We start from the raw sequence: 26302 nt of genomic DNA, 5'->3' as shown, positions 1-26302 counted from the left end.
TCGCTGGTGGCGCAGGCTGCGGGGCGCCGGCTCTGTCCACATGCCTCCTCCTCTCCCCTCCGCCCTTAGCCTGACTCCCTTAGGTGCCTTATCGAGTTCGTGGATTCTGTCTGCACCAGCTCCAGGCTGCTCTGGGCACTTTTCATCTCAGCCGCTGTGGTCTTCGACTGCAGTGGTCCTGTTAAGCCCTTTGTTTTTTTTTTAAGGAAGTCCTGGGGCTTGAACCCGGGACCTCGCACGTGGGAAACAGGCGCTCAACTGCTCGTTCCTTTTTAAATTGTCTGTGTCTTCATTTAGGTTCCCCTGCATTTCCTCCTCCTCCTTGAGCGCACTGAAGATCTTTTTTTAAGGCTTTGTCCAGAGTGCTCACAGGCCGGTCATCCTCATCGCTCTTTTCTGGATTTTCATCCACTTCTGGCTGGGCCACCATCTCCTGTTTCCTTGTCTTGTACCTTTTCTTGCACACGGTGCACTTGAATATTTTTCATGTTAACTCGGGGATTTAGTCCTGAGCTCCTGTTTCCTGGTTGGTATCCACCTGGTGATGTGACAGAGACTTCTTTGAGTGCCGGAGCTAACAAAACCAAACCAGCCCGAGCCAAAAAGCGCCCTGCCCGGTCCCTGCAGAGCGGCTGCGAGCCGCGTGGCGCTGTCCTGCAGAGTCAGCAGGCGACGCCTGCGCAGGCCCTGCCCCCGAGTCCTGTCCTGGGGCCTCCCGTTGGCAGGGCTCCGAGCGCCCTCCCTGCACCCTCCCCGCGCAGGCCCTTCCTCCTCTGCTCCCGCAGGGCCGGACTCCCGCCTCTGACGCCACCTTCCCCGGCTGCCTCTGCCCGGAGGCCGAGCTGAGGAGGGGCTCCCACCGCAGGGAGGACCCCGGGCAAGGGGCCGGCAGGGGAGGGGCGGGGCTCGTCGCCGCGGCGCACTCTCGATTCAGCGTTTATTTGCCCCGCAAACGTGGCCTCTTGGCTGTTTTCCGTGGCGCTGCTTTAAGCCCTCTGCCGCCCCGGCGGGGGGGTCAGGAGCCCCTCAGGGTGTCGGGCCGCGGCGATCTGAAGTAGCCATCGGAGCGCAGCAATCGGTGGGGGCCGTGATGGCCCGGGTGCCAGCAGTGGTGCCAAGAGCCAGGGTGCGGGGGGTGGCGAGCGACCGGCACGAAAGCTGACTCGCCGGCGCCACGCAGCTGGCCGGCCTCATCCCGCGCTCGCCCCTGGAAGCTGCGCGGTGGCCTCCAGGCCGGAGCTCGGGGTCGACCGCGTCCCTGCCTCTTGTGGCGGAGGCCGCGCTCCTGGCCGTCCTACTCCGCCACCTTCCCACAATGCCATCTCGCGGCGGCGCTTCCCGCCAGGAGTGGTTCTCCGCGAGTCGCCTGTCGTCTTGTCTAAGCCTTGGCTTTGGTGCCACAGCCCTTGGCCACAACTGGACCAAGGAGGATGTAGCCCACAGGCCCTGGGAAGGTTGTGGGTCCCAAAGGCAGGTGCTGGTGACCCAGGGGTCCTCGTGGAGCCGAGACCCTGCGCAGGAGCCCCCTGCACGGAGTGGCCTGGGCAGCACCTGCCGGCGCTCCGAGGAGGAGCTCGTGTGGGGACATAGAGCAGCAGGCAGCACCTTGACCTTGCCGCCCCCAGAAGGACTGGGGTGTCGGAGGAACATGGTCGCCGCGCAGGCTGGGAGCGGACAGCTTGGCTTCCTGCAGGGGGAGGTGTGGGGCCTGGTCTGTTCACTGCCAGGAGACGGCTCCGGCCCAGCCAGGGGCTGGTGGGGAAGAGGCATCTGCGTGCCCTGAACACGGGCCTGCGCCTCCGGGTAGCCAGCTGTCCTCGCGCAGCACGTCTGTCCTCCCGCCTGGGCACAGGGCCGGGCATCTCGGCCAACCGCCAGCTGTGGACGCGGTCTGCCCGTGCTGCCCTGTGGGCGCCCACCTCGTGGAGGCCCAGCTCCCAGAATGGGTCCCCACGCTCCCAGAAGCCTTCGCTCCACGCCCCACGGCTCCAGGCGGGCAGGTCTCCAGGGTGAGGAGAGGTTACGCTGGTGGGACACAGCGCCGCCTGGCCGGGGCAGAGCAGCCTCCGGCACTCCCTTCACGCGACTGCTCCGTGCTTGCAACCTTTGTCCCTCAGTCTTGTCTGGTTAATACAGACGGTTTCTTTAAGAAGCTATTGCTCGGTGAAACGGACTTGGCCCAGTGGTTAGGGCGTCGTCTACCACATGGGAGGCCCGCGGTTCAAGCCCCGGGCCTCCTTGACCCGTGTGGAGCTGGCCCATGCGCAGTGCTGATGCGCGCAAGGAGTGCCGTGCTACACAGGGGTGTCCCCCACGCACGGGAGCCCCACGCGCAAGGAGTGCGCCCCGTAAGGAGAGCCGCCCAGCGCGGAAGAAAGTGCAGCCTTCCCAAATGGCACCACCACACCTCCCAGCCGCTGATGACAACAAAAGCGGACAAAGAAACAAGACGCAGCAAATAGACACAGAGAACAGACAACCGGGGGAGGGGGTAAATTAAATAAATAAATAAATCTTTAAAAAAAAAGAAGAAGCTATTGCTCAGTTAGGCCCCGTTGAACGCGTTGGGCCTGACGCATGCGTGCGCGTGGCTCCGTCTGTCACCTGCCTGTGCACGTGGGGTCCCTCAGCATCACGTGGGGTCCGAGGCTCATGCGCCGCGCTCAAGGCATAGGACCCCCGCAGGCCCTGCCATCACCCTGCGCAGCGTCTGCACTAGTCGCGCGCGCCCTTACCCTCCAGGCTGCCACCCACCAGCAGGCCCTTCCTCTCCGTGGCCAAGCCGCCCCCTGCCAGGGTGCCCCCCGCGCCCACCGAAGGACATGGGCGGCCTCAGCGGTGCTTCGTGAATGCTTGTGCGTGGCCTTTTCGGTAGCCCCGAGCTGTCGCAGGCTGGGGCATGTCCCGGGAGCGCTGCTGCTGCGCAGGCGGGAGCGCGCTCAGCACTGGAGTTGGCGCCGCCCGCCTTCCCTGAGCAGCTGCAGCGCCTCCTTCCCACCAGCAGTGCCGGGTGCAGCACCTGCCTGGCCGGCCGGCGCGTAGGGCTGCCAGAGGTGGGGTTTAGCAGTTGCGTGGTGAGCGCGGTCTGCTCTGCGGTGTCCACTGAGCCCCTGGGAGCAGGTGACTGGGCACCTTCTCTCGCGCTCACTGATGGCCTCTGGGGCAACCCTGGCTCCCTGGCTGGGGGACCCTCCCCACTCATGCACCGTGCTATTGCACGCATGCATGGCGCTGCGCACGCACCGGAGGGCCGCTCACTCCCCCACCCCGTCCTCCCGTGGCCGCCCCGAGCCCGCAGCTCTTGTGGGAACAAGGGCTCCTCGTGTCAGGCTGCCCCGACAGCGCTGGCCTGGAAGGCCCTGGCACGGCCCCTTCCCCTCCTTGCTGGTGTTTCTGCAGGCACAGCGCCCACGTCCCCCCCAGCCCTGCTCCCGTCCCCAGGCCCAGCCAGGCCCAGCGCCTTTTTCTCCCGAAAGCCCGTCTGACCGCATGGCCATGGACGGCTTTGTTGTGTCCACTTGGCCCCGCAGCCGCAGGCCTGTCCAGCACACGCACGCCGGTCCACCCTCTGGCCCTGAGCCTCCCGTAGCATCCACTGCCCCGGGGTCAGGCAGGGCCGCCCCACAATCCCGGCCTGGCCCACCGTGACCCCCGCCCTCCGTTCCTGACAAGGTCAGGCTCTCTCCACAATGGTGGCGCCTGCGCCCCTCCCCGTGTTGCGTGGACTGGTGGTGTGGCCCTGCCTCGTGCCCGGGACCGTCCCCATGAGGGCCTGAAGCGAGGATGCAGGTGGGCCCCACGTTCCCCAAGACGCAGCCCCACGGCCCCGCACGCGGCAGCGCAGCTCAGCCTGAGCCCGCGGGCTGCCCCGCAGCCTGACAGGGCCCCTCCGCAGGCGACACAGCCGTGTTCAGGGGCGGCAGGTACTGGATCCGCGGGCGCACCTCGGTGGACATCATCAAGAGCGGCGGCTACAAGCTCAGCGCCCTGGAGATCGAGCGGCACCTGCTGGCCCACCCCAGCATTGCAGGCGAGCGGGCGGGGGCGGGAGGCCGGGCGGGGTGCCTCCTGCGTCTGTCCTTAGGGGAGGCAAATTCCACAAGGCTCCGGGCCGGCGCTTTCGCCTGCCCTGCAGGCGCTGGGCCTGGAGGCCTCTCGAGCAGCCTGGGCGCGCCTGAGCCTAAGGCCTGTTCTCGTTGCAGACGTGGCCGTGGTCGGAGCTCCCGACTTGACCTGGGGCCAGAAGGTCATCGCAGTGGTGGCACTCCGAGACGGGCACTCGCTGACCCACACGGAGCTCAAGGAGTGGGCGAGGTAGGACGGGGCGGGTGGGCCTGGGCCCACGCGCTGTGCGGGCAAAAAGCGGGAACCTTGATGTGCCCCTCGGCTGCTGGCCTCTCCCCCGGCAGGGCCGTGGACTCAGGCCGCAGCAGGTACTGACCCAGAAGCCGGCTCCTCCCACCGGCGGCTCTGACCGTTGAAGGCCCTGCCAACCCGCGGCAGGGGCCTCTGACCGCGGACGAGCCCCTCCAGGACAAAGCCCCCGGGCGCTCATGCCAGAGCCCTGCAGTTCACCAGGGCTGCGCTCAGAGGCCCCAGCAGGCACGCAGCCGAGCATCTCCTGCCTCCTCCCCTGCCCTGGCCAGGGCCACCGTGGGAACGGCTGTGCACCCGAGACGCCCAGGCAGGGCATCAGTCGCCCCATCTCCCCCTTGTGAGGGGGCAGGGACCCCTACCTGTCCTGGCCTTGTTTTGCTAAACTATTTTTCATTTAAGGGTTTTTGAAATTCACATGATTGAGAGTTTGGCTAGAGTTTTCTCGCTGTCTTAGTTGAGAGAACACCTTGTGGTTGAAATTCCCTTTGCGGGGAGTGGGCGCAGCTCAATAGTTGAGCGCCTGCCTCCCAGGCGTGAGGTCCCAGGTTCAATCCCAGTACCTCCTAAAAAACAACAAAACAGAACCCTCTCCCGATGGTAGGTCAGTGGTCAGCGGAGGAAGGCCTGCAGGGTGGTGGGCGCAGCTCGCACCCAGGGCAAAGCCGCAAGCTGCTGACCGGGCTGCCGCGCTCGCCCCATCCCGTGGTGCTGGGGCGTCCGGCCGAGGCTCTCCCGTTCCCCGTGGCGGGGGCAGGGCCGTGCCAGGCCGCTCGTCCACCCTTCTGTCCGGTCCCTCCCAGCCCCGCTCACCCTGCCTTTTAGTTCGTTTGCCTCACCTCACCCAAAACCTGCCCCCAGGCCTCTCCTCCCAGCCCATCTCGGCCCCCGTGGCTTCACCTGCGTCCCTGGACCCGTCACCCTCCCGGCTGAGCCGCCCTGGCCTGACCCTGCCCCGTCCTGGGAAGCCGCAGGGCGGGCCTGAGGAGCGGCGACGCCCGCTGTGCTGATGGCAGATCCTAACAGCCCCCAAACTCTTTACCCTGGAAATCGTCTCCTGTGCATTCCTCCCCCCGTACATCCCCCTCCCAGCTTGTCCCCTCCTCCTTAGCACTAAAGATATTTTTGGCTCGTCCAACACAACTTCTCGAACAGTAGGAATCCTTGTTTCATCAGGGCAGCACAGCTGGGCAATTAAAGATTCCCCTGGATTTGCAGAATCGCAGTTGGAAGACGACAGTTTAACAAAGGCAGAGGGGTGCTGCGTGGCCGGCTGCTGCCTTGATTAAACAATTACTGTGTTTAAAAGGAACAATAAGGTGCACCCAGAGCTGAGCGCTTCCCGAAGGGGCTTCCGAGCCCCGGCGTCCAGGTGCAGGGTCCTGCTGCCCCGCGGCAGCCCAGTGCGCGTCTGGCCCCGGTCTGAGCACGGGTCACTGCATCTCCACGCTGCGCGCTGGTTCATCGGCTCTTGATGCTTTCTGCCACGTGGCTCTTTCCCTCCAAGCCAGCACCCGGTGAGGGCTGTGCCGATGGTCCCACTGGCAGCACTGGAAGACTCTGGCAGGCTGCTGGGTGCAGGGATGGACGGGTCTCCCTGGGGAAGGCACCGTGAGGCAGGCAGACAGGCCTCGGGGAAACTGGAATGAGGAGTGGCCTGGGGCCAAGGACCCTGCCCCGGTCGGGCCCTCCTGACCCTGGAGAGGGGCAGCTACGCCCTGGCGGGGGCTCCCGGGACACACCGCTCCCACCAGCTCCACTGCACCTCTCAGCCCTCCTGCCTGTCGGTGAGGCCGTACCCCCAGCACCCCGGCTGGCCCTTTCCTGCGAAACTTGCAAGAGTGGGATCAGCCCCACAGCTGCAGCCCGTCTCCGACTGTCAGGAATATTGTCATCACAGCCCCTCACCCAGATACTCCTCGCTCGCCTCAGCTGCTTGCAGCAGAGTGACTCAGACCCTCACCCCAGGGGGCCTTGCCCCCTCCTGCACCCTTCTCAGTGTGCGGCCACCGCACTCACCCATTTGCCATTACAATTGGGAGTGCCAGCCTGGTCAGAAAAGAGGACAGAAGACATCAGGGCAGCTGTCAGGGGTGAGAGCGGCACATCACACAAGACCCCACAGTGGTGGCAAGTAGTTGCAAATAACACAAGCTACTTTATCCAGTCAAATCAGCAATTTAGATGAAACAAAGTCCTTAAAAGACGCAAATTACCAAACCTGACACAAAACTAGAAAAACTGAATAGCTCTCTATTAAATAAATTGGATACACAGCTTATAACTTTTCTGTAAAGAAAACACAGGCCTGAAAGATTGCACTGGTAAATTCTAACACACATCTAAGGAAGAAAACAAACCAAACTCGTACAAGTCTTTGGTACACTAGAGGAGGAGGGAATACGTCCTCACTCATTCTGGGCGGCCACCATCATCTGGTGCCAAGCCAGCGTCACAAGAAAACAACAGGTCAGTATCCTTGATGAACAGACACCAAAAATCCTATTAAAATATTAGCAAATTAAATCCATAAGTTCATAACAAAGACAAAAGTACATCAAGACCAAATGGTGTTTAATTAGTAATTCATATTTACAGAATAAGTGATGGAGTGGCACGAAATCATCTTAATAAATGCAGAAAAAGCACAGAACTCAACTCCCATTTATAACAAAAACTCTCAGCAAACGAAAAGAAGACACTTTCCTCACGCAGAGTAGCAGCCCTCCAGGTAAGCCCATTGTTAGGGGAGGGACAGCACTTTCCTCTTGGGCCAGGAAGAAGCCATGGACATCTTGCCACTTCCCTCCACCTCATCAGATACAGTCAAAATGAATCTATGCCTTTAAAGGTCAAGGCACCGGTGCTCCTGGGGGCTGGGGGTGTGGAAAAATCCAGAAAGGTTCTGTTTCCTGATCCGGGTGCTGGTTACCTGGGAGCATTCCACAAAAAAATTGTTTTTTCCCAAGCCTCCTCCAAGACAAGCAACATCAAGGTGTGTAGTTAAAATATGTAAATTATACCTCCATTTTAAAATGTAAACTATATAAGAGCCCAAATAAATTTAATGAAGAGATTGGAAAAAAAGGTAAAGGAAGTAACCCAGAAAATAGAACAAAAGACAAGTTAGATAATAGCAAAGATCTCAGATCCAGGAGATCTACTACCTATCTAATAGGTTTTCTAGACAGAATAGGGAAAATGGAGAAAATTCCAAAGAGCTAATGCAAGAAAAGCTCCAGAAGTAAAGGACTTAAGTCTCTAGCTGAATGGACCCACTCAGCACCCGTACAGTGAGAGGGGGAAGCGCATCAGGGCAAAGTTAAACAGCCTCCAGAAAGAGGAAAATGCAAGGTTACGATAATGAAAGGGCTCTTGGGCATTAAAACTGGAATAATCAATTTTTTTTAATTGAAAGCAAGAGTTGAAAGATTAAATTGAAGAATTCTTTTATAAAACATAACAAAAGACAGGGAATTGTAAAATAGGAAAAAGAAAAGAAGTAAGGATAAAATTAAAGGACAAATCCAAAGTTGCAACACCAGACTAGTGAGACATCCAGAAAGAGAAAAATGTGGGGAGGAAACTAACAACAACAACAAAATTTTTTCCCAAACTGAAGCCTGAGTTTCCATATTGAAAGAATAATGAGTGAAAAAAAGATCCATGAAAATAGTAGGAATAAAGATACTGAAAGCTTTCAGCTAGGAAAAAAAAACTGGTCATATACTAAGGACGGGACTCTGAAGGTATCAAATTTCAGCATCAACATTTCAGAAGACAGTAGCATAATTCACAAATTAGGATGGGAAATATTTTCATCCTAAAATTTTATACCCAGCCAAAATATCAATGAAGTGTCAAAGTAGAATAAAGGCATTTCAGACAGGCACAGTCTCAAAAACTCCCACACGTCCTTAAAAATTTTATGAGACAACGTGCTGTTCCCAAAGAAGTTAATCACCCAGAAGAGGAGGACATGAGGACAGGGGGTGGGCGGCCACCCGCAAAGATGGGAAGGAAAGACCTGGAACGAGATCTGGGCAGCATTCCATGTGCGGCACGTCCACTGTAGAGGGGCGTTGGGGGCTGTCACATACAACGCCGCTATAAACGTGTACGGGGCTTTGGATGGACATCTCTTTCTTCTGGAGCAGTGCCTAGTACTGGCCAGATCACATCATGGGTGTTAAACTCTTAAAAACCGCCATTTTGCCCCAGTGCCTGTGTACCCTGCTGACGGCTGGCTGCTGGCCATCTCCATCTGCGCCGTCGGGTGGGGTGGCATCTCACCAGAGCTCAGTTCTCACCTCCTGAGTGCTGCGCATCTCGCCATGTGCTTACTGACCTTCGTGCTTCTTCCCTGGTGAAGGTTCTGTTCAAATCTTCTGCCCATTTTTTAAGTCGAGCTGTTTTCTTATTATTGGGCTTTGGGAGTTCTTTATATATTCTGGCTACAAGTTCCTTATCCAGCACAAGATTGGCAAGTGTTCTTGCTCAGTCTGTGGCTTTTCTTTCTCAATACTTTTTGAAGAGCAGAAGTTCTTAATTTTCACCAAGTCCGTTAGCTCAGTTCTTTCTTTTATGAATCATTCTTCTAGTGTCGTAGCTGAGAAATTTTTACCTAATGCAACGTCTTCTAGAAATTTCGCAGTTCTAGGTTTTGCATGCAGATCTCTGATCCACTTGAAGTTACTTTTGTGCGTGGTGTGAGGTGTGGACTGGAGCTCGTTTCTTTTTGCATCTTGTTCAGCTCCGGCACCGTTTGCTGAAAAGCGCCTTCACTGCAGTGCCGCTGCACGTCGCCAGAAGGCACGATTCCGCGCCGTCGGGGGGTCTGTGTCTGGCCTCTCCTGTCTCTCTCTCCCAGACTCAGTACTCCGGCCTCACAATAAGTCTTTGCATCGACTGTTAGTCCTCCAGCCTTGTTGCTTGAAGCCTGTAGCCCTTGGCACTTCCACGTGGGTTTTAGAATTGGGTGGTCTTGAATCTAGGGTCACCTTAGGGAGAAATGCCATTTAACAGTACTGAGTTTTTCACCCATGGACACAGACTATCCCTCCATTAATTTAGTTCTTTGTTAATTTCACTCAGCAATATTTTGTAGTTTTTAGTCTTACAGATATTTTGTTAGATTTGTCCCTAAGTATTTCAGTTTTTTATGCTATTTTATGAGTTGCTTCTTAAATCTTTTGAATCTACTGTTATTTGTTGCTAGTACTAGGATACAGATACAGTTGAGTTTGTATTTTCATCTTGAACCCTGCAACCTTGCTAAACTCATTACTTCTAGTGGCTATTTTATAAATTCCATCAAATTTTCTACCTAGACATTTGTGTCCTCTGCTAATGCAGATGGTTTTCCTCCTTCCTTTCCAATCTGGTTGTCTTTTATTTCTTTTTTCTTGGCTTATTGTGTTGGTCAGAACCTCCTGAACAAGGGCGTGGTGAGCACAGCCGGCCCTCTTGCTCCGGTCCTGGGGGGGCGGCACCCCAAATCTCCCCACCAATGGGAGGCTGGCTGTGGGTCTCTGCTGCCTCGTGTCCAGGAGGAGGTTCTTAGTGTCTTATTAGAGTTGGGTGTGGGAGGTTTTCAGATGCTTTTACCACGTCGATTAAGATAATTTTGAGTTTTTATGTTCCAAATATAGTGGATTACACAGATGGTTTTTTATGTTAAACCCACTCAGTCATGATGTGTTTTCCTTTTTCTGTGTTACTGGGTTTGATTTGCAGTATTTTTGTCTGTAACTTGCACAGGTCTGGGTGTCCTTTTCATGTAGCATGTTCGTCTGATTGTTTCCCCGAGTAGCCTCCGCCAAGCCTGCTGGGCTGTGCCGCCTCCTCCAGGAGGGGCAGTGCTGCACCCTGCGGCATCTGCAGCACCCTGTGCCCCGTGTAGCTCCGGGGATGCAGAGATGGCAAGTAGCAGGCCACGTCTACCTGCGCTCTCCTTGCAGTGGCAGTACCTGCCCCTCACGGGCGCGTGCACTGGCAGCGGACACGCCCCGCGACACACAAGCACGGCGCCTGCAACTGCCGCCACAGACGGGAGCGTGAGAACTTGAGGCGGGCATCGTGGAGCGCTGCCTCTCCAGGAGGCGGCTCCACCTGGCCTGGCAGTGGCACTGAGCCAACAATGAGCAGTGGAGGGTCACGAGGGGCCAAGCAGGCCAGGACCCCCACAGAGCGGTCCCTGCCCGTCCCAGATCCCAGCCCGGGCCCAGGGGCCACAGGTGCTGAGCAGGACTGTCGGCGCTAACGGATCACTCCGGACGCCGTGGGGCCGGTGGAGACGGGCTCGGGAGGCCTGCGGCCCTGCTGCCGGCGGGCGCCCTTCATCGCAGGTGGGGCCTGGGCTGGCCAGGTGTGCGTCCAGGGCCGCCCCAGCCCTCCCCTGCACACCTGTAGCTGGCCGCCCGTGGCAGCCTGTGTTGGAGGCGCGTGCACCTGCCGTCTGCAGGAGGCAGCCCTAGACCTCTGCCCTTGCCGTGGCCGCCCGCGCACTGGCAGTTGGCCCGCACGGCAGAGGCCAGGCCCGAGGGCCAGGGTGGCGGGTTCCAGGGGAGGGCGGGGGTCAGGCTGAGGAAGCCGCCCCTTGGCACTCTCAGGGACCACCAAGCCCAGCCCAGGTGGCTTTTCCAGAATCCCAACACGGCACGGCAGGCCACTGCAGCTGTCCCTGCCACGTGTGCCTCAGCCTGGGAGGGGCGCCTGGCCAGCCCACATGCCCCCCACTCCCCGCCACCCGGGGCGGTTCCCGCCAGCCGATCCCCAGGCCGTCCATCCACTGGCACCCAGCACCCCAGAGACACGTTCCAGCTCGGAGCAGCCGCACCCAGAGGACGAGCTCACGGCTGTGGGAGAACGGGTCCAGAACGTTCCGACCCCATCACAGCTGCCAGGACGCCAGACGCTGCCCACCACGTGTGCACCGGGGCGTCGGGCAGTGTCCCCCAGCCGGCCCCTCAGCGGCACCTGCCTGGCCACGCAGCCTGCGGGGAGGAGCCACAGGCCAGCCACAGCACCACGCCTGGGCCACAAGGTCCCGGGTCTGAGCCTCTGGGGGCCCCACGGACCAGGCCCAGGCGACCCGCCGCGGGCAGGTGGACAGTGCTGGCATCTGCTGGACGCGACCCGGGCTCCCGGCCACATCTCCTGGCAGCTCCACACCTGCCGCCTTCCCGAGGCCCCGGAGCAGCCGCCGTGCGCACTGCCGAGCAGGACGAGAGCAGGCGTTGCGCGGTGCCTCGAGGGACCCGCGGGCGGAGGGGGACGCACCTCGGGGCTGGGGGGGGGCCACTCCCCAGAGCCGCAGAGCCGCGCCATGAGGAGGCGCGCAGAGTGGGCTCCTGGCCCCGCCAAGCCCTCCCACTGCGCCCGCCCCGTTGCGCCCAGGCCTGTTCCGTGGGGGCACCCCGGGGCCACCGCCGGCCACAGCCACCGCCCCGGCTCCTCCGGGTGCCATGTGCCGCTCTGCAGGCTCCTGGGCCGGCCGTGGGGGCTGCCCCAGCCCCAGGGTGGGCCCAGCTCTGCGAGGACATGGCCTCCAGGGTGGGCACCTGGGCGGCATGGGGCTGCGGGCTCACCCGGACCCCTTGTCCCCACAGAGGCCTGATGGCCCCCTACGCCGTGCCCGCGGAGCTGCTGCTGGTGGGCGAGATCCCACGGAACCAGATGGGCAAGACCAACAAGCAGGACCTGCTCCGCCGCCTCTTCCCGCAGGGCCCCCGGGCGCCCTGAGGCCACCCAGCCCGGGGACGGCCACGGCAGGGGCCCTCGAGCCCCTCAGCCATGGAGGCGCCGCTCTTGTCGCCCCTCGCCCTGCTGCGTGCTGCGCGTCTCTCCCATTCCCTTCAGGCGTTCCCTGCCGACTTGCCCACGAGTCTCTCCCGTCTGCTCTCCTTGGGGAGGGCAGGCGCTCACACCCATCGTCTCGGCGCCTTGGGGGCTGGCGTGTGTCCCCGGGACCCAGGCAGGCGCTGACGGCCCCCAGGGCCCCCACCTGGGGGGTCATGCTTGGGCGTCAGTGGTGCAGGAAACGGGCGCAGAGAGCCGGGCCCCGCCACAGGGTGGCTCTGCGCACACCTGCGCAGGCGCTGGGGCCTCCTGACCACCGTCCCTGGGGCCGCAGTGGCGCCTCCAGGCCGGGTCAGCAGACAGCGCGGGGGCCAGGCGGCCTCGGTCAGGAGCCCTAGCCCGCGAGCCCTGCCAGGGGCCCCGCGGGGGCCGCAGCACCGCCGCGCCCTCCTGGGCCCCTCCTGTCCACCCACGAGAGCCCCCGGGCCTGCCACAGGCAGCAGCGCCGCCTGCGCGGCGTAGGGAGGCCCCTCGGGCAGCTGCCGAGCTCCTGGGAGTCGACGGGAGCGGGAGGCCCCGGAAACGGTGGCCCCAGGACAAGAGGTGGCCTCGCCGCGCCAGAACCTCCTGTCGAGGCCAGGCTGCGTGCAGGGGAGAGGTGGTGCCCGGGCACAGCGCCGAGACCCAGGGGAGGCCGCCTCAGCCCCGGGCCGCGTGGGCGGCCCCCGCCCTGGCCCCAGCACCTCACCAGGTGCGGCCCCACCCAGCCCCTGCCCCCCTGCGCGCGTGGGCTGGAGCCGAGCAGGAGGCAGCTGGTCCCAGCCCTGCCCCGGCCATCTCCGGGCCTCGGGAATTTCCTTTCGGGGTTCCCAAGTGGGCCCACCCCCAGAGCCAGCGGCGGGTGGGCTTCGCACGGCCCCCCTCCTGCGCCCCCATGGCCCTTTATGCTCAGCCGGGGCACAAGGCCGCCCGAGGGGCTCCCCTGCCTGGGGGTGCCCAGAGGGGCTCGGGGCAGCCCCCGGGCACGTGGGGTGGGGGGCGCCCCGCCTGGGCCTGCCGCGGCTGTAAGCAGGTCTCTGGCAGAACGGTGGGACTCCAACACCCGCCCATGTCACCAGGTGCTCTCAGCTGGTTTCCCGAGCCGAGGTCCACCCACGCTCTCCAGGGCCCCTCCACGCCCGCTGCCCGCCCGCCGCCCGCCCCCACCACCTGCGACTGAGGGTGCTGGGCGCCTGGGCAAGGACACGCCCCCGTCAGGCGGGCACTCCCTGGGGCCACCACAGGGAGGCTGCTGTGAAGGTGCCAGCGCATGCTCAGGCAGGACCGGGCTGGACGTGGCTGGACGTGGCCACCCGTCCACGGTCACGCCGGCGTCGGCTTCTTTCCTTCAGGGGCTGCAAGTGGTGGTTTTAAGGTCCATCACCCCTTCCACATTTATTACCTGGGTTTCTGAAAAGGACTTCATCTGTTTCATCACCCTGAAAAATAGTCCACGTAGGAGAGAGCAGGCGATCAAAGCCTAAACGGTGCGTTTCCAGGTAAACTGTCAGCGCCCTCGTGGCCTCCGCGGGCTGTGGACCGTCCTGGACCCGTGGTCGTCGTGCTGCTGCTCGGGCCAGCCTGGCCCACATGCGGATCGTTGCCCCCGCTGCACCTGCCCCACCCCTGGGCCCCCAGGAGCCTCCCCAGGAAGGAGGGGCGCCCGGCTGCCTGGCGCCTCCCCCTCGGAGCAGTGAGGGCTGGAATTCAAATCTAACGTCGCAGGGTTTCACCTAACTCCATTGGTTTTGTATTTCTGTCTCTTTAGTACTGAAAATATTGATTCAAAAAAATTACATAATTATTTCCTTTATGCGATAGTTTTATGTCAAAATACTTTCAGAGTAATTAGAGAAACATTCCTACCAGCAGCAGCCTGCGAGGGGGGGGGGGGCAGCTTCGCAGTTCCCGCTCCTGAGGTTTTCCAAGGAGTCGAAGCCCTGGGTCCTAAAGCCTCTCGTTAAAACCCTCTGTGCCTCGGCTGCCCCGCAGGCCCCCCGCCCGTGGGCCCTGCTCCCTGGACCCCACTCGGCCAGCACACTTTCTTCTCCGGGGGAGCTGCCAGCTTTCCCGTCACCAGCCGGCGCCTCCTCTGCCCGGGGAGGCAGTGCCGTGGCCTGGTCGGCTGACCGGGAACAGGTGCTGCCCCCCCAGCCTGGGGCGCAAGCCTCTCCATGCGGCAGATGCCCCTGCAGGCTGACCCCACGGGGCTCCTGCACTTGGCCCTCCAGGACCGGGCCCAGGGCAGGCTGGCTGCCTCAGTACGCCCGGCTGCGCCTCTGACCTCAGCTGGGGGCATCCTGGGGGTCAGTGACGCAGGCGGGTGGGAATTTGTGGGAAGGACCCTGGGATGGGCGCAGCCCCACTCTGGCACCCACACTGGATATCGGGGTGCCTAGTGAGAGTCGAGATGGGGGCAGGGGCCCAGCTGCCCCTAGAGGGGCCTCAGGCCCTGGGGTGCCCAGAAGACCCTGAGGACAGTGTCCTGAGGCTGCCTTGCCTGCCAGGCCTGGGGGACAGGGCAGAGGGGCCCGCCCGCGCCACCCGCCAGCCCCCGTGCACCACCCCCTCCTCCCACCTCCCCTGCGAGGCCCTCCTGGGCAGAGTGTAGAACAGGAGCGCAAAGGTCAGGGCCAAGAGGCGAGGGGCCGTCCCCGCCCCAGGGGGAGGACACGGGTCTGTCACCCAGGGGAAACGCGGGGGCTGCTTGGCGCTGGAGTCCTCTCCAGCCATCTGCTCCGGGCGCCTCGTGCTGGATTGAGGCCGGGGAGCCCCAGGACGGGCTCCAGGAGGCCCCGCGGTGGCCTGGGGTCAGAGGGCACAGCCATGCAGGACGTGGGCAGGTGCCCGCGGTGGACCCCCAGGGCTGCAGGTTCACGCACGTGTCTCACGTGCGCACAGCCTCACGGTGGGGCCAGGGTGTCTCTAGTTGTGTCCCAAGAAACAGGGATCAGGTCAAGACTGAAGCCCGCCCCCTCTGTTCCACGTTGCTGTTCCACGTAAACCATTGCCTGAAAAGCACCCCCCACTCAACGCTGTGCTGGAGTGCCACCCACCCCCGGAGTCCCTGCCTCGCCGTGCTGTGGCCCCCCACAACGGCTGGGTCCCCCCGTGACGGCCCCTCCACCTGGGCCCAGCGGCTGCCTTGGGGGTTGGGGGTCTGTTTCCAGCCCCCTCTGACCTGGGCTGCGGATGTGCGGGGAGCACAGAGGACACTTTGTCACAACGGCGGCGACGCGGTGAGCCCCGGTCAGTCGGAGCCTCCGGCCCACGGCCGCGACGCTACACACGGGCAGGCCGGGCCGAGGGAGCTGCGTGGCAGGGCGCGCCGGGGCGCGGCCACCGTGACCCCACCAGGGTCCCCGCTCGTCCTAGCCCGGGAGCCATGAGGACGCTGCCTCTCGTGGCCAGCGGGCTGCGGCTGTTGGCGCGTCTTAGGGAGCGGGCTGCGTCAGCACAGGGTCCCCAAGACACTACGAGGGGGCCGGGGGTCATCATCAGGGCGCAGGGGCCTGAGGACTCGCCCCGCTGCCGGGAGGCGGAGGGGGCTCCAAAGCGTGGGCGCCCGAGAGGTGGGGCCAGGGGCCCGGGCCAGCCCTGCCCACAGCTTGGTGGTCACCGGGGGGCCGCATCCACCTCTGAGCCCCAGAGCGGCGAGAGGGTGTGAACTCGCAGTGTGTGAGGATCCGCCTGGACCAGCCCGGGGCGGCCACAGCCTGCACCAGGGGTCTCCAGGGTGGCGCTCAGGAGGGGAGCGGGGCCAGCACCGTGGGCCGAGGGGCGAGCCAGCTGCGCGGGAACAAGTGAGAGTCCAGAGCCAGGGGCCTCGGGGACAGCTGCCCCTGCCCTGTGCTGCCCAGCCCCTGCCCTGTGCTGCCCAGCCCCTGCCCTGCCCGGCCCCTGCCCTGCCCGGACCCTGCCCCTGCCCTGCCCGGCCCCACCCCTCCCAGCCTCTACTCAGCACCCTCGGTGGGGGGGTCTGCTCCAGCCTGAGGGGTCCCTGGCTGCCCCCTGCCCGTTCCCACGGCTGCAGCCTCCTCGGTGTGAGCTGGGCAGGGCCGAGCAGCCCTCGAGCCCCTCGAGCCCTAGCGGCTGGTACCCGCCCAGCAGCCCTCCTGGCAGGGGCAGCCGCCCCTCGGCCTCCTTCCCGTCCTTGTCCCCTGCCCTGCCCGAGGCGCGTGGGCACGTGTGGGTGGGGGTCTGCTGGGAGGCGTGGGGGTCACAGTGCAGCGGGGGGGCACGGCAGGCCCTGCGCCATCTGCACCGCGAGCCGTGTGCATGACTTCTGGCATGGAGCCCCCTCCCTTGCCCACCGCACGTCCTCTCCAGGTGGCCCCACGCGCGTTTGGCCCCACTGGCCACCTGATCGTGCGACCGGCCCTCAGGGCCTCGTGAGGCCACAGGCCACTGAACGGTCCATCCCCCGGTCCCACCTGCCGGCCCTTCCCAGCACCACGCGGAGGCGTTAAGCCGCAGCCCAGCCACTTCCCGTCACTCCTGCCTTCACGGGGAAGAGGAAAGAAGACTCCCTCGCCAGCTGGATCGGCTGCCTGGGCACGGGGGCACGGCAGGGGGCACGGGGGCATGGGCATGGGGGCACGGGCACGGGGCACGGGCGGGGGCACAGGGGCACGGGCGGGGGCACGGGGGCACAGGCAGGGGGCACGGGGGCACAGGGGCACGGGTGGGGGCACGGGCGGGGGCACGGGGGCATGGGCGGGGGGCACAGGGGCATGGGGCATAGGGATGCCCGTAATGGCAGAGCAGGGCTCAGAAGCCACCCAGCAGTCACAGCTGCCCCAGGTCCCCAGCGGCCAGTGACGGCGAGAGCAGGGTGGGGGAGCCGGGGCCGCTGGCACCAGCACTGGGCTCCGGGAAGCCAGGCCCGAGCGGGCGCCGCCACAGCTGCCGGGCTGCGCGCCGGGTGCGCCTTCCCGGGCTCCCCCCAGCCGGTGCTGACGGCGGGGGAGGAAGCGCGGTTTAAAGATTCTAACGTGGAGGGCGGGAGCCTGGCAGTGCGCGCACCCTCCGGGCAGGCCGGCGCCTGGCCGCGTGCCCTCTACGGAACAGGACAGCGAGGCTGCTGCGTCCCCTCCATCCAGGGCACGGTCAGGAATCCCGCGCTCCTCGTGCTGCGTCCTCCGAAACCACAGTCCCCCGCCCAGCACTCCCAGAATCCCCGTCCTTCTGCCAGCGGCTTCCCTGGCTCCATCACGCCGGACGTTGGGCCGCGCTGGCAGGCTCGGCTCTGGCTGGCTTTTCCCACTGCCGCCCGAAGTCCCTCGTGCCGACGCGGGCACAGGCACCCCCGGGGGCAGAACGGCCGGCAGGGCGCAGGCAGCGTCGCTTGCTGGAACGACCCGGGCTGCCCCAGCGGGCCCGAGGATGCCGCGTCCCCCTGGCCCGTGCCCTGCGCGGCCAGCCCGGTTTTGCCCAGAATGCCAGGGAGAAATGGCAGCTCCCTCGCCCGCAGCGCCTGGTTCGCGGGGGCGCTTTCCTCGCGTGGACGGCGCTCTGGCTCTCCGCTGGCAGTGGCCTCAGTGTCCTCAGCCTGCCGGCTCAGGCTTCAGCTTAGTGTCTTGGCTTTGTATATGCAAAATGTTATCATTTTAATGTATTCAAATGCACTAATCTTGTCTTTTTGTGTGTGGTTTGAGTTTTGGGTATCTCGTCTAAAAAATCCTACTACTCCAAAGCCTTAAATATATTTTCCCATAAGTTCTTCTAAAAGTTACAAAGCTTTGCTTTCTCCATTTAAGTCCTTAATATGCTAAATTTTATCTCGGCATGCAGTGTGAAGTAGAGCCCTGGTTTTCCCCAAGTGGGATAACTCATTTTCCCGGCACCCACAGGGAGTGGAGCGCCGGCAGCCCCATCCCCGTCCCGTGCCCGGACGTGCCCTGCCCTCTTCCCTGACCTTTAGAAGGACAAACACCCCCTTCTACTTTCCTATAGCTTTTTTTTCTTTCTTTCTTTTTTTCGCCACCACCATTTCCAGAACTTCCCGACGGCCCCAAACAGAACTCCACGCCCCGCGCAGTGACCGCGCGCCCGCAGCCCAGGTGCCCGCTGCTCTAACTCTGCCTCTGCGACTCTGCCTTTCCAGAACTTCTGTGTAAGTGGAATCATGCACTGTCCTCGCCGCGCCTTTCCCCGAGCGTCCTGCCGTCAGGGCTCAGCGGGGCTGCACGGCCGTGCCCGCCTCCCCCGCGTCACCCTCCACTGCGAGGCCACGTGCCGACGGGCTCACCCTTCCAGAGCACGGCTGGTGCTGCCGCGGCCGTTGGCATAAAACGTCTGCTCGAGTCCTCGACTTCGATTCTTTGGGGAATATACCAGGAGTGCAACTGTCAGGTCTGACGATAATTCTGTCTCTCTCTCCCTAAGGACCTGCCAAACTGTTTCCACAGCAGCTGCACCATTTTACATCCCACCAGCAATGCCTGAGGGTCCAAGTTCTCCACTTCCTCCCAATACTTGATATTTTCCTTTTTTAAAAAAATAGTAATAGTAGCCATCCCGGTGCAGGGGCTCTTAGCCTGTTTTGTTCCACAGACCCCTTCACCAGTCAGGTGAGAACCAGGGACCCCTTCTCAAAAAGCAGCAGCAGATAGTTTTATGACACTCAGCATTGGCATGTCTTTAAATTAAATTTTAGGATTATTCAAAATTACACTTTATAACTTTCCCATGATTTCAATACCTAATAACCTAACATGGTTCAAACAGTCTTTTTCTGCAAACATTTAAAACTTCAAGTTTTCCCACAGCTTCATAACACCGTCTCCGCCGTCCTTCCCAACTTTTTGCAGTTTTCCACTGCATGCAGAACACGCTACATCAAAACAAAAATCATGCTAAGCCCACACCACGCTGGGCGTTAGTGAATAAATACATCGCACCCGCGCCAGCACGGCCCCACAAGAATAATGTTTTTTGAATTTTCAGTTCAAGCTCACGGGTCCACAGGCCCCAGTTAAGAGCCCCTGTCCTGCAGCCCCAGTGGCTGATGATGAGGAGCATCTTTTCGTGTATTTATTGGCCATTTGTGTATCTTCTCTGGAAAAATGACTATTCGAGTCCTTGGCCCATTTTTTATTGGGTTGTGTCTTGTTGTTGCATTGTTGGAGTTCTTTATATATTCTGCATTAGTTATCCTTTATCATACACAGGACTTGCAAAAATTTTCTCCCAGTCTGTCAATCGTCTTTTCACTCTCTTGATCGTGTCCTTCGACGTGCAAACGCTTTTAACTTTTATGAAGTCGTTTATTTCTTCTGTCGTCTCTGTGCTTTTGGTGTCACATCTAACAAGCCGTTGCCACAGCCCAGGGCACGAGGAGCCGAGGAGCCGCACCCGTGTCTCCTCTGAGAGCCTCCTCCCCTCAGGGCTGGCGTTGGCGTCTCTGAGCGTTTTGAGCTAGTTTTGAGCTCGGTGAGGCAGGTCCGCTCTCTGGTGGGCGCCTCGTGTTGAAGGCGCCTCTTTCCTCTAGCGAGCCCTGAGCCCGGCAGCGCCGGCGCCCGCTCCCGAGTCTCCTGCGCACTCGTGGCCCCGCCGGGCCCTGCTCCTCCATCTGAATGTTAAGAGCAGCTTAAAGGGGCAGCAGATGTGGCTCAGGCAGTTGGGCACCTGCCTCCCACATGGGAGGTCCCAGGTTTGGTTTCCAGTGCCTCCTAAAGAAAAACAATCAGCAAAACATTGAGCGAAAACATCAAGCAGACAACAGGAAAAAAACAACAGACAGACAGTGAGCAAAAAAAGCAAGACAACAAGCAAATAACAAGCAGACAGCAAGTAAAACAACAAGCAGGGAGAGGATGTGGCTCAAGCAGTTGGGCACCCGCCTCCCACACAGGAGTTCCCGGGTTCAGTTCCCGGTACCTCCTAAAGAAGAAACAAGCAGACAATGAGTAGAAACAATGAACAAAGATGAGGAGGCCAGGGAGGGATGGATTAAAAAAACCAACTTAAAGTTCCTTTAAAAAAAAAACGTATTGAAATTGTTATGAGCGTTGATTGCGTTTCTAGATTAACCCATGAGATTTGTCGTCTTTCCAAAAATCCTCCCTCCATCCGTGGGCATGACAGCCCTCGTGTCCCCAGGCCCCTTTTCGTTTCCTGAATGCTTCGGGGTTTTCCTCCCTGACGTCGCTCTCGTCTTCGAGAGGTCTATTCCAGGAGCTTAGGGCTCTTGTGGGAATCCTGAACGGGACTCTCTGTTTCCTGTTCAGTTGGTTTTGGAAAGCTGTCGCTGTGGAGATGCGGCTTCCGGGCCCACGGCCCCGCGGAACCCTCCGTGGACCGTGAGCGTCTGCCCGTCGCAGGGGCGGCGCCTTCACGGCTCCCGCCTTCTTCCTTTCCCTTCTCTTCTTATTGCACTGCTGGACTCTCCAGGAAAAGTTGAGGTGCTCCCTGGTGCCGTGGGGTCCGCCAGGCCTGGCTGGGTGCAGGGCTGGGGGAGGGTCCTGGGCAGACCCTCCCCGCCAGCTGAGCTGTCGCTGCTCCTGTTTGCTAAGAAGCTTCACCCGTGGGAGCTCAGTGAGCTGAGACCCCTCTCCCCCCGCGGGAGCGCCCTGCGAGCCTCGCGACCCCTTCGCTCGGTTCCTGGCCCCTGGGGTGCAGTCCCCGTCCACTGCCACACTGTGCGGACAGCAGAGGGCTGTGGGGGGCCTTGGGGTGGCGGCGAATTGCGCCTGTGGACTCTGATCATTCATCCAGGGCCCTGGCGGCGTAGCCAGACTCCAAACCCAGAAGGCTCCGAGACCAGGTGTTGCTTCCTCGGCTCTCCGAGTCCACGAGCTCTTTCGGCCGAGACCCCCAGTCCTGGGTGGCAGGAGGCCTCTGCACCTGCTGCTGCTGGGGCGGGGCTGGGGTCCGCCCGGGGGCTCCCCGAGCCACCTCAGGCCTCTAGCAGCGCGGGGGCTCTGGGCGAGGAAGCGCGGCGTGGGGGCCGTGGGCCACAGCACGCTGAGAGGCGCCGCGCCTGCTGGGAGCGTTTTCTTCATCCAAGAATGTTCTTCAAGGAAAACTGTTCTTAGGAGCCCAGGAAAGAAGGCTGGTGACAAAAGCGGGGCAACTCCCTGCTCCGTGACTCAGTTTCCCCACGCATAAAAGGTGTGCGGTCAGGGGGGAAGCCGTCAGGTAGGGTGGGGTTCAGCATGTATTGGCCGAACCTGGGGTGAACCTCCCACTCTCCCACTCCCCCGGCTCTGCCCCCCAAGACTGATCCTCTCAGACCCCTCGCCATGGCTCCCCAGCCCCCCTCAGACGCACCCCTCAGTGGCGCCCCAACCAGCCCCCTCTGTTCCGCCTGCCCCACCCCATGCCATCCTCCCAAACGGGCCCTGGAGCCAGGGGGACCCGACGGTTTCGGGGTGCCCCAGGAGGCAGGGAAAGGGCCGTGAACCCCACCAGGTGCTGATGGAGAGGGCAGGCGCCTGGCCTGGTGGGCACCGTGGCGTGGCGGGGGCCGGGCTGGGCGGTGGGAAACCGCCTTTGTCCTCCCCCTCCCCCAAGAGCCCGCAGAGGCCCTCGCCTCTTCCCTTCCCCCTGCAGCCCCTCTGCCCCCTCTGCCCCCCACGGTCTGCCTCTGTGGCCCCGACCGGCCCTGCCCTCCCCCAGTGCAAGGCCCAGGGCTGGCCCCCTCTCCCCAGGCCTGCAGCCTCCCGCAGCCTCACCCTCCCTCTGCCCCTCCCCCCCAGCACTGGGGAAGAGAATGGTGGGGGGTGGAAACTGGTGTGAAAGACGGGGGTGGGGGGGTGGAGGGGAGTGTGGGCAAGAGGAGGGGGAGAGGGAGAGGGGGGCAGGGGAGCGGGGGAGCAGCAGCTGAGCGCCTGCTTCGCCTGTTCAAGGTCCTGGGTTCAATCCCCCGCCCAGCGCAGGACCCGGCCGCCGGGGGGTGGTTTGCTGGGCGCGGCGTCCCCTCTCAAGCCTGTGCGCCGGGCAGACGCCCGTGGGTGGGTGGGCAGGAGCCACCATGCTGCCTTCTGTCCTTCCGGGCTGCAGCCCAGAAAGGCCCAGGCGACGCCCCCTCTGTTGCGAGCAGCCTGGGTCCCGGGTGCGCGGAGCTCCAGCACCCGCCTGGGGGTGAGCCCGGCCTCCAGCTGGCCTCCCTCGGGCCGCAGTCTCACTGCAGGGGGTGGCCTCGGGGGGGGGGAGCAGCCTCTGGGGGTGGGGACTGGGGTGCAGGGACACCCCGCCTGCGCCGGCGCCCCCTCCTCCAGGGGCCCTGGGCCTGGGAGGGGCAGAGTGTCCAGGGCCGAGGTGGGGGCAGCACAGCCGGGGAGGGGGCAACACTGGGGGGACGCCCGAGGCGTGGGCGGGAGGGCCGGTGGCCCCAAGCCCAGCTCCTCCGAGCAAGGGAGGCCCGGGCTGCGCAGCGCCTTCCCTGGAGCCACACCGCCCCCTGCAGGTGCACGGGGGACCCGCCGCAGGGGGACGGGCAGGGGTCCTTGCAGGGACCCTGCCCAGGGGCCCAGCCGGGGCTCACAGGCCACACGACTCTCAGCCTGGACTGGGGCCCCGTGGGGCTCGCTGGGGGCAGCCACGAAGGGCAGGACAGGCCCCGGGTCCCCTCCGCGGGGGCCCTGTGAGGGGCTGGTCTCCCCCCCCAGGGGCCGCTCATCCCAGGGTGCTGGGGCGCGCGGGGGCACCATGACCCCCCCTCGGCTTTGTCGTGGTTCCACATTCTGTCAAGGGCTCGCGCCCTTTAAACGGTTTGAAACGAGGGGCTTTCTTGGGGGGCCCTGGAGAGGGGCGGGCGGGGGCGCCCTGAGCAGGGAGGCCCCGCCCCGAGCTCCGCCCACTGCGCCCCGCCTGGCGCCCAGCACCCCGGCTGGCCTGGGGGCGCGCGGGCGGCGCGGGGGTGAGAGCGCCCCCGCCTCGTGGCCCAGCCCGTGCCCTGCGGCCCCGCCCCCCGCCGCCCCCCGCCGCGCGGACCCCACCCCGCTGCCGACCCGCGTCCCGACCCCCGAACTGCAGCCGCATCGGGACGCGACCCCCTGGGCGGGGACCGCGGCACGGGTGGGGGGTCAGCAGGCGCGCGTGGAAGGCGGCCTCGAGACCCCGCCCTCCGGCCCCGCGGGCGGTGGCGCCGCCGCCTGACGCCCCCCGCCCCCTGGTCCCCCCTTCCCCGGGGCCGTCCGGGCAGCGCGGGAGGCTCGCGGTTCCCAGCCAGGGCGCCGCCTCTGCCGCCAACTCCGAGGCCCGGAGGGGCCACCCGCTCGCCCACGGCCGGCACGGAGCCCGGGGTGCTGGCGGAGAAGAGGGGACCCCGGGGCGGCGGGGAGGTCGCGACCTCGCGCCGGCCCCCCGCCCGCGCCCTTTCCAAACCCCTCGGCGCCCCGCCCTGCGAGCTGGAGAGTGGGGGCTCGGCGGGGCGGCCCCGCAGCCCCCAGGACGCGGCCCCTCCGCAGATGACACCCACCCCCCAAGAAAAAAACCAAACGGCCCGTCGGGGCTGCGCTCACGCGCGTTTTCCAGCTGAAACCCCGCGGCCCACGGCGCCCGTGCCCGGCCCCGCCACGGCAAGAGCGGGGTCCGCCCAGCGCACGCCCCGTCCTCGCGCCCCCCGCCCCGGCGCCCCACCCCCGCCCTGGCGGGTTAGCCTTGACCGGCCAGCCCCCCGCCCTCTAGCAGAGGGGACGCGCGCCCCTGGCTGGTGGGAGGCAGGGGGGCCCGAGCGAGGCGAGGAAGGAGAAGGGCGCGTCGAAGAGGCCGCTCGCCCCGAGCCCGCCCTGGGGGGCGCCCCCGCCTTACACCTGAGCCCCGCAGGCAGAGAGCCCCGAAGCTCCCCGACCTCGGGGGCGGCGCGGTGGGCCCCGAGCCGGGCGGAGGCGGCCCGGCCCTCCCCGCGCGTGGCCGCCGTCCAGCAGCGCCGCGGGCACAGATGGGCCGGCACCTGCGCCCTCTGAAGCGCGCGGAGCGCACCTGCCCGCGCGGCGGGGAAACCGGGGCAGGCCCCTCGCTCCGCGGCGCGCGCCCCTCCGCCCTCCCCCCGCCCGGGCCGCCACCCTCGCTGGGACTCCCCCCGCCCGGGCCGCGCCCCGCGAACACGGACACACGTCCTCACACGCACCTGCAGGCTCACACCCACACTCACAACCTCACACGCTCGCACGCGCACTCGCTCACACCCGCACAACACGCGCTCCGGCTCGCATGCCTACACCTCACGCACAATCACGCACAACTCAGGCACTCCCCGCTCAGCCTGGCTCGCACACTCTCACGCTCACACACACACCTGCTTGTACCCCAGCGGTCCTGCTCTCCAGGAGCGTGCAGGGCACGGCTCCCACGCGCGCACCGCGGGCCTGCAGGTCGTGGGCTCACTGCAGCGGCGGCAGCGGCGTGGAGGCCGGACAGCGGGGCGCCCAGGCGCGGCCTCCAGGCTGCGCGGGCACGAGGCCGGCCTGGGAAGCTAGGCTCCGGCACCCATGCGGGCGCGGGTGACCAGGCCGGCTTCCTGGGGTGAGGAACTGGGCGCAGGACGAGGTGGGTCGGGGCCCGGGGCGTGCCGGGGCCCTGCGGCGGCGCCAGGTGTGCTGGGTCGGGCAGGTGGCCTGAGCCGCTGACCTGGGGTCCTCAGGGTACTGATGGCCCCGAAAGCCGGGGGCGCAGGCGGGGACGCCTGGGGGAGCCCACCCAGCTGGCGTCGGAAGCCCACCGCGCCCCGGCTCCCTGCGGGCGGGGAGCAAGTTCCAGCCAGCGAGCTTCCGGCTCCTCGGCGCCGCGGGGCGTGGCCGCACAGCAGGAAGGGGCCGCGCGCTCCCGCCACCCGGTCCGCAGCGCCCCGCCTGGGGACCCCCAGGGGAGAGGGCCCGCAGGCGGCCGGCGCCGCTTCCCGCCGAGGGGCCTGCCGAGACCCTGCCCTCGGGTTTAGGCTTGCGGCGGGCGGGAACGGCCACTTCTGCCCCCGCGTGAGAGCCCGCGAACCGCAGCGCTCCCGGCGCCCTCCCCTCGCCGGAGCCCCGGACCTCCGGGTGCAGCCCGCCCCCCCACCCTCTCCTCCTCGCCCCCTTCCCCTCCAGCCGCGCGGAGCTGGGTGACGGGGCACAGCGCGGGACCCAGGCGGGGCTCGGCAGCCGTGGCGTCCCGCGGGCGCCCCCCCCGCCCCGCAGGGCGCGGAACCCCGGGCCGGGCCCCCAGGCCAGGGTGCGGGGAATCAGCGGGAATAAAGTGTGCCGCGGGGAGGAAGACACGCACGATTTGCTGCGTGCCGGGAAGGGCCGGGGCGGAGCTAGCGGCAGTTTCTAGGAGGGTGGGGAGGGGGTGCGGGTCACGCACAACCCCGCGGCGCCAAGGGAGCCCGCCCGGGGCGGGGCAAAGAGCCTCGCCGGCGCGCAGGCAGCTGCGCAAAGGCCCTGGGGCCCGCACGAGGAAGCCGGGAGAGCGAGGGGCGAGTGCGAGCTGGTCCCTACCCGCGCCCCCGTCCCCGTCCCCGCCCGCGCCCGCGCCCGCGCCCGCGCCCGCGCCCGCGCCCGCGCCCGCGCCGCTCGCCGCCCCCGCCGCCCGGCTCGGGAAGCCCCGCCCGCGCGCTGTAGCCCCGCCACGCGCTGTAGCCCCGCCCGCGCGCTGTAGCCCCGCCCGCGCGCTGTAGCCCCGCCCACGCGCTGTAGCCCCGCCCGCGCGCTGTAGCCCCGCCCGCGCGCTGTAGCCCCGCCCACGCGCTGTAGCCCCGCCCGCGCGCCGCCTCCCGGCCCGCCCCGGGCGCTCTCGCGCCGTCGCTCAGCCCTCCCCGGCCCCGCCCACCGCCTCCGCCGCCCTTGTCGCTCCGCCCTCAGCTCCGCCCCTGCCCCGCCCACTCCCCGGCCCCGCACGAGGTTTCGCTCGGCCCCCCGGTCCCGCCCACGGCGCATTTGCGCTGTCGCTCAGGCCGCCGCCACGCCCACGCCCACACTTGCGCTGTCGCTCAGCCCTCCGCTTGGCCCCGCCCACACACTTGTGCTGTCGCTCAGCGCGCCCCGCCCACGCCCCCGCCCACGCCCCGCCCACACACTTGTGCTGTCGCTCAGCGCGCCCCGCCCGCTCACTTGTGCTGTCGCTCAGCACGCCGCCCGCGCCCCGCCCACACACTTGTGCTGTCGCT

General features: G+C 64.7%; 1 protein-coding gene and 1 long non-coding RNA gene across 7 annotated transcripts in view; one reads left to right on the top strand and one right to left on the bottom strand.

The window, feature by feature from the left end:
• The window catches only part of ACSF3 (acyl-CoA synthetase family member 3), an 85989-nt gene extending 65776 nt beyond the window's left edge, over positions 1 to 20213 (top strand). For 2 of the 6 annotated variants that reach the window (XM_058279564.2, XM_058279563.2), the window contains exons 8-11: positions 3896 to 4030; positions 4203 to 4314; positions 18212 to 18328; positions 18601 to 20213. In XM_058279564.2, the coding sequence (XP_058135547.1) occupies positions 3896 to 4030; positions 4203 to 4314; positions 18212 to 18328; positions 18601 to 18694 (458 nt within the window). In that variant the 3' untranslated portion in view covers positions 18695 to 20213. Of the gene's footprint in view, positions 1 to 3895; positions 4031 to 4202; positions 4315 to 4409; positions 14027 to 18211; positions 18329 to 18600 lie in introns of those variants that run through there. The other 4 variants (XM_058279567.1, XM_071209034.1, XM_071209033.1 and 1 more) reach the window with 4 other exon arrangements.
• LOC139436842 (uncharacterized) lies at positions 18851 to 25047 on the bottom strand. Its single transcript, XR_011646254.1, has 2 exons — positions 24458 to 25047; positions 18851 to 19886 (listed from the first exon to the last, which is right to left on the bottom strand). It is a non-coding gene; the product is annotated as an uncharacterized lncRNA (long non-coding RNA).
• Between the last annotated feature and the right edge of the window lie 1255 nt (positions 25048 to 26302).

Source organism: Dasypus novemcinctus, chromosome 18 (assembly GCF_030445035.2).
Source record: "Dasypus novemcinctus isolate mDasNov1 chromosome 18, mDasNov1.1.hap2, whole genome shotgun sequence".
NCBI classification, from domain to species: Eukaryota; Metazoa; Chordata; class Mammalia; order Cingulata; family Dasypodidae; genus Dasypus; species Dasypus novemcinctus.
This window is presented reverse-complemented; position numbering and strand designations above follow the sequence as displayed.